This window comes from Pinus tabuliformis, chromosome 5_1, assembly GCF_031772625.1.
Source record: "Pinus tabuliformis cultivar Carrire ecotype Pingquan chromosome 5_1, CPIR1, whole genome shotgun sequence".
NCBI lineage: Eukaryota > Viridiplantae > Streptophyta > Pinopsida > Pinales > Pinaceae > Pinus > Pinus tabuliformis.
Genome location: NC_142305.1, coordinates 214129898 through 214140893, shown reverse-complemented (window position 1 = coordinate 214140893; position 10996 = coordinate 214129898). Strand labels below are relative to the sequence as shown.

Here is a 10996-nt window from a genome sequence, read left to right as displayed (position 1 = left end):
GTTTGGCAAAATGTTAGTGCCAAGACAAATCACGGAGGTACTACTTGTCAAATACCTGCTTAGTTTCAAAATAGCAAAATCACCACCTAGGGATACTTGCAATGACTTATTACAGGCTTGCAATATTAACTTCGGATTTACCATCTAGCGACTTTTTGAAAGAGTTCATAAATTAAAATTATATTGGACCACAATTTTGCAATTAAAACTGTCTCAAGTATTCTAGCCCCATCTCCACATTACTTCAGTTTGGCATCATTCCTAGTGTATCATTTCAGACTCCCTCATCAGATTGGGAGATGCACAAAACAAGGATGTGAACTTACGTGTCTGTGAAGTCACATCTGCTACTCAGTTGAAGGCTGTGAAATAAACATGTGGTCATTTAAAACTTGTTCTCTTTTTAAATTTGAAATAATTTGCCAAGAATATGATATCCCTTAGTAAGCTTTGCACATTAATACTTGTAGACATGGAGCATTTTGGCATTCCGCAAGCTTCAGCTGATACACTGAAATTTTGTAGTATGGTTAACTACATTGATTTTGAAACCAAAATCGATGCAAAATAAAGCTTAAAAATACGCTACCCGGTTATTACAATTGCCTATTTCCGAGTAGAACCAATAACATTGCTGAAAAAAATACTCCCAAGCAATCAGGGAAGAAAAGTCAGGCTGGATGAATCATCAACCACGCATTCACTCAAATATGTGTAAGCTGAATATTAGCCTTTGATATTTAATAGTCCTTGTTAACTATTATGTGTTGACTGTAATCAAGAAAGTCACTGCAAACTTACTTTTCTTGGATCATGATTACATGAACTGACCATGCACGAAAAATATCTTATATCAACTGTAGCTGCATTTAAGCATACAATTAATTGGCTTGTGGTATCCCCACTTCTACAGTCTCAACAACTTCATAGGTATAACCAAAAGTGTCAGACAGATTCTGCGAAATCCAGGTACATCCAACATCCTGGCCAAAAGTCACTGCTCCACAATAAAATCAGAAAACCAAATATAAAACCTTTCCATTATTCCTGTAAATAAACTTTACAAAGAGCAGGGACAATGAAACCCAGGAAAAAATGTATATACGACGACAAGCTGTGAGAAACAAGTATTTTCTGGTGAAGCACACACCAAGAAAATGGTAAATAATACACCATTTTACAACCGCTTTAAAGATGGAAGCATTGCACAAATGCAACACTAAAGCCATCCTATAAAAAAGAGCGGGTAAAGAATACAAGCAAACAAAATTTATCAGATGCAATACAAGAAAAATACAGGTCAAATATCACAGCTCAGAAAGAATCGCCGGAATATAATGAGATAGTTCAGCAGTAAGTGACTGAAACCCATTCACAAGCTGTGTGTGGAAATCCTGGTCCTCCTCTCCAATCAGCCTAGAGTGAACCCGAATTGCTCGTTTACAGACAGCCATGAATTCTAGCAGGGCAGCAATAAGTTGTTGTAACTCTTGTGACCTTAGTCGTGTAGCAGGTTCCCCAGATAAGAATGCCGTACACACACCGAGAACACCACTATTTACCTATCAACCAAAAAAATTGAATTAGCCGACAATTATATGGACCGTAGAAAACAGTTCAGCTATTTCAAAAGATAAGAAATATCTTATATATAAAAGCGTGTGCTACCTGCACAGCAACACTGCCTTGAAGAATTCTTTGTAGACTTTGCAGGCGTGGAAGCTGATCACCCTCTGAGCTGCGAGGTTCTTCTAGTTCATTTCTTAGTGCAGCAGTCCTCGTTTCTATCATTCCAATTGCGTTTTCAATAGGAGAAAACTCACGGGAGTCTGACTTTACAACCAAAAGTCGATTTACAAGGGCTGGAAAGGAGCCCTCAGTTTGCAAAACAGTACGTCTTTTCCACTGGTCTTCCAGCCCTCCTTGAGTTTTCCCATTTTTAGTAAATGGAGTATCAAACAGGAAGCGATCAAAAACTCGAGCACGACAGCTTCCAGATGAAAGAGAAATGATCCTTTCCTTTCGACTGTCTAGGTCTTCATCTTCCATAACTGGGTCAACCGAAGTTATCTGCAGGTAGCTGACTCCAGGCTGCAGCTCGTCTGCATTTACCTGTCTAGAATCTGGAATTACATGCAATGTTTGGCCACTATCCAACCTTGACTCATAAATATGACTAAGCTTCTCCATTATATCACCTAATCGTACATCCCGAGCCTCCCTGTATATATATTCTTTCCTGTCCAACTTACCAAAGTTATCACCATAAAACCCAACTCTATAGTAGGTAGCATTTGTAAAGGGTATGGGACTTGATTCCTGCTCAAGGATGGATTCATAAATGTTTGTAAGAGAAGTATGGCACTTAGCCAACTGCCCAAATGCTCTTCTGTTTTTGTAAACTGGAATAATTAATTCAAGAATGCTCGCACAAAAGTGATGAAGTTCAGCCTGAGAAAATAGTTTATTTGCAAGCTGTAAGTATTTCACAGCAGAGTCAACTGTCAATTTTGATGCTCCATAACCTTCAACTTCTGCAGCTGATGCTTCCCCAATAACTGCACTACTGACCATTGGACAAATCTTTCGCAAGGCTGTTACATGTTCCTTTCCCCAGACAGCATCATTTCTTCCTACCAATGCCTGCAAAAAAACGTTCAATTGCATATAAAATTGTAGAAGTTTTCACTTCGGTAGCACGGTTTTCTTCTAAGATCTAACCCACCACCAGATGTAAAACTGTTCTGATAAAGCGGTGTATGCTGTTGGTAGGCACTCCTGGATTTGACTGTTGTAAAAATGCTGGATATTGCATGTATTACAGAGTTTCTTTACTCCTTTAAATAAAAACATGAAGGACATCAAAATAAGTTGAGTCTAACCTGCATTATGACCCCAGCAACAGCCACTGCGCATTGTGCAGCTTCTGCCCAAGACTGCATCTCTTGATGAGCATCACATAAATGAAGAAGCCACATGATATGCAGATCTGGTACGTGTGCATAAGCCCAAGCAAGTCTATGAAAGCTCTCTGCTGCTGCATATCTGTCTATTGACATCATAGAACCCTGAAATCAAAAATGACAAAATCCTTTATTTTCTAATTTCAGTAAATGGACGCATTCAAGATAACCTTGATCAAAGGAGTGAAAGAAATGGATTTCCTACAAGGAGAGCGTGTTCAATTCCCGCATCTAGGGCACGAAGAAGAGTTACAGGCAATTGCTTGACTTCTGACCATGACCAATGATTCTGTGTAGAACCCTCAGAGATAGCATCCAATGCATTCTCAGAAAGACCACAGCCTTTCAAAAGATCACCACTCCTCTCTTCCATTTCCATTTCATCCAGTGACTTCCTGAGACGATGGGCTTCCCCACTTTCCTCCAAGGAGCCATCAGATTTCATCTGAGTAACTTGTATGTCAGACATCAATTCTGACAAAGTGATTGTCAACATAACACGCAACCGTGCAGTATTCTGGAAATAGTAGAAGGAATTCTGCAAATAGAGAATACACAATCATCAACAACTAAATAAAGAGCAGAAATGAAATAAGAAATTGTTTCTTCAAACAAACATTTATTTTCTAAATTCTTTATCCCACTCAGCAAGACCACATATCTCCTTAAGGAAACTTACCCGCACAAGAATTTGAAGGCCAACAACAACCCTCTTTCTGATGGAATCATTACGAAAAACTGCAAGACAAAGTAGATGAAATGCCACTTGCTTCAAGAAGCGATCATTCTCTCTTGCCATCAGTGTTGCACCATGAAGATTAAAAAGACTGTTAAATACAGGGAAAAAAGCTTTCCAAAAGACCAGTGGTTGGCTGCGGGAAAGAAAAGCCATGAATATAGCTGTAATACAGTCAAGCTTTCCATAGTCAGTCCCAATGCTATGATCTGCAGCTGCTCGCGAAAACTTCTCAGTGATCTCCAATATCTGGAGACTTACAGATGCACTTATGTTCTCCTCCCAAAGTTCCTGAAAAGTACAGTAATGATATTTATTCTCTGCATTACCTTCAATGACATCCAAGCAGGTTAATTCACAAGCAGCTTGCTGTTAATGCTTCATTTAAAGGATACAAAAATACTTACTAACTTCTGCCTAAATATTGGGTGTAGACTCTCCCTTAATGCTCTGCTGGAAGCTCCTATACGGGATGATTGTGCCTGAGCTAATGCCTCACGTAAGGAGTATGGTTGACTTGGTGAACTCAACTGAGGGCTCAACCTTTGCCAGAAGTACCCACTCTCCGGTGTTACCTGTGGCTGCATAAATATTTGTGATCAAGCAAGCATTAGCAATACGTTACATTGTAACAGAACCTGTACGGAAATACCAGAATAATAAGTGCCTTTTTAGAATAATAATACCAAAATAATAATAATACCAGAAATAAGTGCCTTTTTAGCATCATCATAACAACTTCATTACTTCAGTCTCAAAATGTAAGAGACATTGTCCAGCCCATTAAGTCAACCACCAATAATCTTTAAATGAAATATTAGGATCATATATTTCTATCCATTTTGTTGTCATTCTCAAATGAGCCTTGACCTTAAAAACCATCAACTTTAAACCATGAAGCATGACCTACTTAAAGAATACCCCTGCTTGATTTATCGCATAGAACTGTACTTTGAAAACTGCCCACTTGTAAGCCTATGAACAACTTAAACAAACAACCCTGACCAAAAACTGTACACTGTATGTTTCCAAATGGGTCTAGTTTTACCATTTTCCGAGAAATTAAATTCATTAAGGCCTGAACTGACTACATTCACAAAATTTTATAGCTAATATATAAGTTATATAGTGACATGCGAAGTTGCACAAGTTTCTTGAACATGGGAGGATAGGGAGAAGGGGATACGAGTAACTGGTATAGTTAAGTTTTGCCCAAATTTACAGGAAATGTGAATTAGGAAATGGCAATAATATATATTAAAAAATATTTAAAAAATAAAAATAAAAATAAAACATATATAATATACAAGTTATAAATCTATAGCATAAGATTTAAACTGTAATATAAATATAATTTCTATTTTAATGATAACGCTCTACTGATATATAATGTAATGTATATATTAAATATATCAAAATGTCTTATTTAATTACAGTGTTCCGGGGATGCATCCCCCAGGGTGGGGTGCATGCACACACCTGGGACAGGGGGATGTCTGGCAAAATGTTTCCCCACGTCCCCCTTTTGGGGAGATGTTGGCAGACGTATGGGGTAGCGTTTTCCCAGTGTGGGGGATGTATTTCCCAAAAAGGGGTGCTTTTGGGCGCCCCCCTAAAAAGGGGGATACCTAGATGTCCCCCTAAATTTTGTCTAATAACAAATAAAATTTAAACAAATATATATTAAAAAAAAATTAACTAAAATGAAAAATACATCACCAATATTAAAACATAGACTAATATGCAATCCTTAACTCGCTCATTTGACACATCTACACTTACCCCGCAACGCTATCTAACTTACCAGTTAATTGTTGCCTCTCCTCCTTTTGAAGAATGTAACTAGTGTCAGTGTTCATAATTGTACTTGAGTCATGATGTAATGTATTTATCAAAAGAAAGGAAAATAAATTTTATTATTAAAAGAAATTGACTTATTAAAGCATGGGTTTCATGATTGGGTCAATTGTTTATAGGTCAAAGCCTCCATTGCAGGCTTCTAGGATAGATGTCAAGTGTCATTGTCCATGTCATAATGTAAAGAACCCTTATGATTTATTTGTCAAGAAAAAAAAATTATTTTCATGTAAATTAGGTCTTCTAAGCCTCCTCCACCAAGTCGGCCTCAAATTGGACAAGTCGGCCTAAACTGAGGGGCAGAAAATACTATATAAAGGCAACAACTCGACCTCATTTGAAACACTCACTCACCAAGTTCGATTTGCAATTGTTGGGGCAGTAAAAGGTGTGAAATTCAAGGAAACAAGTGAAATAGGCTAGCGAAAGGAGACGAGTCTTCATCTCAATCATACGAAGTCGAAACTCTCTCTCCCTCTCTCTCTCTCTCACACACACACACACACATGTGTGAAGCTGCTAAGCTACTGGAGGGGTCAAAACTTTTGTTTTGTTGCTAGGCAAAAATTTTGTTGCTCGGGGTCAAAGTTTTGACGTTAGGAAGTCAAATTTTTGGATTTTTGATGGGTTGAAGTTGTTGGACAAGAAGAGACTATTGTGTTGAAATTTCTAAGTCTAACCGTTAGAAATTTTATCTGTATTCTTCTGGTTTATTTCTCCTACTTGTTAATTAGAAACAAGTTATTTAAACATATAAACATCGAAATAAACACAATACAGTCTCAACCATCTACAGATCAATAGCTAAAAGAAATAGCAAACACGCAAGTGACATCGTTATTTTTGAACAACTCGTACCCGAAAAAACCCAACTTGGGAAAACCATGCTGCAATTATGAGAGTTATTTATTATGCAATATATCCTCGAGTACAACTGGGTGCCAAACTGGCTCACCCGACAAAGAAAAATAACCGGCAGTAATACCTCTCTATTCGGAACAGTGTTGCGGGGGAGCGCCCCCCCCCCGATCTTGCTCCCAATCTGTGCTCTGGGCGGGAGCGACTCGGGAGCGGGTTAAGAGCGCGCTCCCGTAAAAAAATTCACGCTCCCTGCCTATTTCTGGAGCAAAGTAGGGAGCGTTGCTCCCGTCACTCCGGGAGCGGTCAGGGAGCGATCATTCCTGACCGCTCCCAGAGCAACATGAGCGATCGACGGGAGTGAAACGCACAAACAAATAAAAGAACAAAAATTACAAGGAAAAACAACCTCCCGTAAAAAAATTCACGCTCCCTGCCTATTTCTGGAGTGAAGTAGGGAGCGTTGCTCCCGTCGCTCCGGGAGTGCTCAGGGAGTGATCATTCCTGACCGCTCCCGCAGCAACGTGAGCGATCGACGGGAGTGAAACGCGCGAACAAATAAAAGAACAAAAATTACAAGGAAAAACAACCAATAAATATATAACGAATAAATAATAATAATAATAATAATAAATAAATAAATAAATAAAATTGGCGGTAAAAAAAAAAAAAATTGTGGAAAATTTGTGAGGGAGGGAGGGAGGGAGGGTTAAAAATGCCCTCCCTCATTTCATTTCATCATCGTGAGAGTGAGAGTGAGATTGAGATTGAGAGAGGGTGAGAGTGAGGAGCAAGAAGAGAGTGAGAGAGAGAAAGAGAGAGCAAGGACAGAGTGAGGAGCAAGGAGAGAGAAAGGAGGAGCAAGGAGCAAGAGAGTGAGAGAGCAAGGAGCAAGAGAGTGAGAGAGCAAGGAGCAAGGGGAGATTGAAAAGCTTGCAAGGGGAGATTGGACGCCAAAGAGGTAGGCTCTACAATATTGAATAGAGTGTAGCAATTTTTTTTAATGTTTATTCGTAAATAAATAAATAAATTTTTCTCTATTTCCCATTCCCATTTCCATTCCATTTTTTTTAATTTTGCAGATTCAAAACTTCAAATTTCAAACATCATGGTTTTATTTCTTGGCATTTTCTTCTTCTTGGTTCCTTTTTTGGTTATTATGGTGCTAGAGAGTAGAAAAAGGAGGGTTGAAATTGAAAATGAAGAAGGGGGACATAGTGGATTTGATGAAAACCCTGGTGAGGAGCTGGAGGAGAGTGAACATGAGTGGGCTCAAAAAACTAAACAAGACTAAACTCCATTGTGGAAATATGTTAATAGGCATGAAGCAGGGAAAGGGGGTGGAACCACTAAATTTCATTGCCCCCATTGCAACAATAATTACACAGGTTCATACACCCGTGCTAGAAAACACCTCTGCGGGAAAATGCCATGGGATGGAGATAAACAAATAGGAATCAAAACTTGTACAGGTGTGTCAGCAGCAGATAGAGCCAAATACATAAGGGAAGAGGAGGAAACCCAATACAAATCTAAAAAATCAAAGGGTTTCTTTGAACCAAGCTCACAATCACATGAACAAAGAACTCCTTCAGCATCCTCCCAAGGCAGTGGATATGGAGGCACAGGGTCACCAGGTTTAAGGCATAGAACCATATCAGATTTCCTTGATGAAGGGTGTAGGAATGATGTGGATTCAAAAGTTTACAGGTTTCTCTATGCATGTGGGATACCATTCAATGTTCTTTGCTCACCTTATTGGCACAAAATGGTTTCTGCCATTAATGATGCCCCTAAAGGATACAAGAGCCTTGGGTATGACAAGGCAAGAACCGTTGGACTTGATCATGAAAAAGCAAAAATATCATATTCTTTAAATAGAATGACAAGTTCTTGGACTGACCATGGGGTGTCCATTGTATCTGATGGATGGACAAAAGTAAAAGGCAGGCCATTGATAAATGTTCTTGTTGTGTCTGTTAGTGGTGCCATCTTTCTTTCAGCATATGATTAGTTAGACAAGTTCAAGACCGCCATCAACATCGCAGAACCATTACTTGAAACAATTGACCGTATTGGGCCATACAATGTCATCCAAGTCATCACTGATAATGCTCCTAATTGTAAGGCAGCGGGAGCAATTATAGAGCATAAAGACCCCAACATATTTTGGTCTGGGTGTTTGGTTCACACAATGAACCTTTTGATGCATGATATTGTTAAGAACAAAAACTAACAATACAAATGGATTGGTGATTTGTACAAGAAAGACAAACAAATAATAAAATTTATTACAAATCATAGCAATACCCATGGCCTTTTCCACAGCCACTCAAGATTGGAGTTGTTGAAGATTGCGAGGACTAGATTTGGTAGCTATTACCTCACCTTCAGGCACCTTTTGAAGGTAAGAGAGTCATTGGCTAGCATGGTATCAAGTCCACACTGGCAGGTATTAAAGGAAAGGGCTACAAATGCAGCTGACAGGCAAGGTTTTGAACAGGTGGAGGATGCTGCTCTTGATGGTATGTTTTGGGCACGTGTGAGGCAAGTATTGGATTTCACCAAGCCCATTTATCACATGATTCGGTTTGCAGATACAGATAAACCAGTGATTGGCGAGGTGTATGAGCAGATGGATACCATGTTGGGGCAAATAAAAGATATTGTTCATAACAATGATCCCAACTTGTACAAATTGATTCATGATTGTGTGTATACGATGGGATAAACTTAATGTTCCACTGCATTGCTTGGCGTATATCCTTACGCCAAAATACTACTCTACATCTTGGTTGGGCCAACTTGCACCAGGGGGTGGGGTTAGGGCCAAACCCCATATAGATGAAGAGGTATCTATAGGATATTTGCAAGAATTAGAAAAGTTGATACTCAACAGGGAGGAATGAGCTAGTGTGCGTCTTGAAATAGGAAGATACATCAGTTGCACTGGTTTGTTTGGTACCTTTCATGCAATGGAAGATAGAGACAGATTTAAAGCTCTCACATGGTGGGAATCATATGGCGGCCATGGACTTTTGCCAAAATTGGCAAAAAAAGTTCTCTCACAGGTTGTAAATACTTCTTCTGCAGAGAGGTGTTGGAGCACCTATAGCTTCATACATAATGTGAAAAGAAACAGACTCAATGAAAACCGGGCAGAAAGCTTGGTTTATGTGCACTACAACTTGAGGTTGTTGAGTCATTACTGTGATCGGGCTTATGAGGATTTAACATATAAAATTTGGGACAACCACCCAAAGGATGATAATTTGGAGGATGGAACTATTCATCTTGAAGAACTAGAAGCGGACTTATAAGAGAGGAAGATGAAGCAACAACCATGCCACCTCCACCATCCAGTAGTAGTGCTCGAGTTCCGAGTCTTATTCCTTTGCTGTCGCCGCCTCCATCTACACCCTCACGTGGAGGGCATGTGCCCTCTGTTTCTGGTCGTCGGTCTGTGCGAGAGACTCCTAGAAGACCACCACGACCTGCTCATACATTAGACACTTCTCGTGGCAAGGGCCACATGTAGTAGTACATAATAGATTTACAGTTTACTTGTCTTTTCTAGTTTCTATTAGTTTTCATAATTGTTGAGTCTTGACTCTTTCATATCATAATGATATTTTTTGTAAACAATATATGACTGTGACAATTTAAGTTTGCAGTTTGAAGTTGGCAATTATAACTCATTGGTAATGATTCTGAATTATGAATATGATGCTTCGTGAAAGTTGTTTCATTTCATTTCATAATTCATTTTATAACATTTCATTTCATGTTAGATATTATTTCTTGTAATGGTTAAAGTTCAAAGTTTAAACTTAGCTTACAAGTACAACTTTGGTGATCAATGATGATAAATGTTATATATTGAGTTTTCAATTTTGAAAGCTTTAAGTTGAAACTTTAAGATTGATGAATCATGATTCACGAGACTCAATATGTTGTATGTTACTAACTTGTGATCGTGGTTGATGAAGATTATAACTTCTAGATGATTGATGTTATATGGTTGATGGTTCAATGATCAATCTATGTTTTTTTAATGCATTTTATATCTAATTCATCATTCTACAAGTTTTTGTTGACATATATGTATCAAAATATGAAAAATATATATATTATATAGAAATTGCTTGGGGATTCGCTCCCAAACTGGGAGCTTTTGAAAATGTCACTCCCGCTACCGTTTTCACTCCTGCTCCCCGCTTTCGCTCCCGCTCCCAAGTAACACTAATTTGGAAGTAGATATTCAGAAAATCTGCCCCACAAAACCCTCTCCAACACAACTGAAGCACTGCGTCAGCCTCAAAACCCTCTGCGTCAACCCTCTGAGGCACTACACAGCCTCTATGGCCTTTTGCGTCACTCCTGTTGCCCTCTGCGTGGATGACGCAGGCCCTTCTGGCCTTTGCGTTGTCTCAGCTAGCCTCTACGTGGCCTGCTTTGGCTTATGCGTCTGCCTCTCTGCTTCTGTGTTGGTATCTCGACACTATCTTTGCCTCTCTGTCCAGTACTCACTACTCCTCGCTGCAAATTGATCACTGATTCGACTTTTCTTAGCAAAGCCTGC

At 39.1% G+C, this 10996-nt stretch overlaps 1 protein-coding gene across 1 annotated transcript in view; it reads right to left on the bottom strand.

Moving 5' to 3' along the window:
* Positions 1 to 1008: 1008 nt before the first annotated feature.
* The window catches only part of SPK1 (guanyl-nucleotide exchange factor), a 312986-nt gene continuing 302998 nt past the window's right edge, over positions 1009 to 10996 (bottom strand). The window contains 6 exon segments of the mRNA XM_089431973.1: positions 1009 to 1562; positions 1669 to 2643; positions 2883 to 3068; positions 3169 to 3501; positions 3643 to 3990; positions 4107 to 4280. Coding sequence (XP_089288099.1) covers positions 1308 to 1562; positions 1669 to 2643; positions 2883 to 3068; positions 3169 to 3501; positions 3643 to 3990; positions 4107 to 4280 — 2271 coding nt within the window. The 3' untranslated portion in view covers positions 1009 to 1307.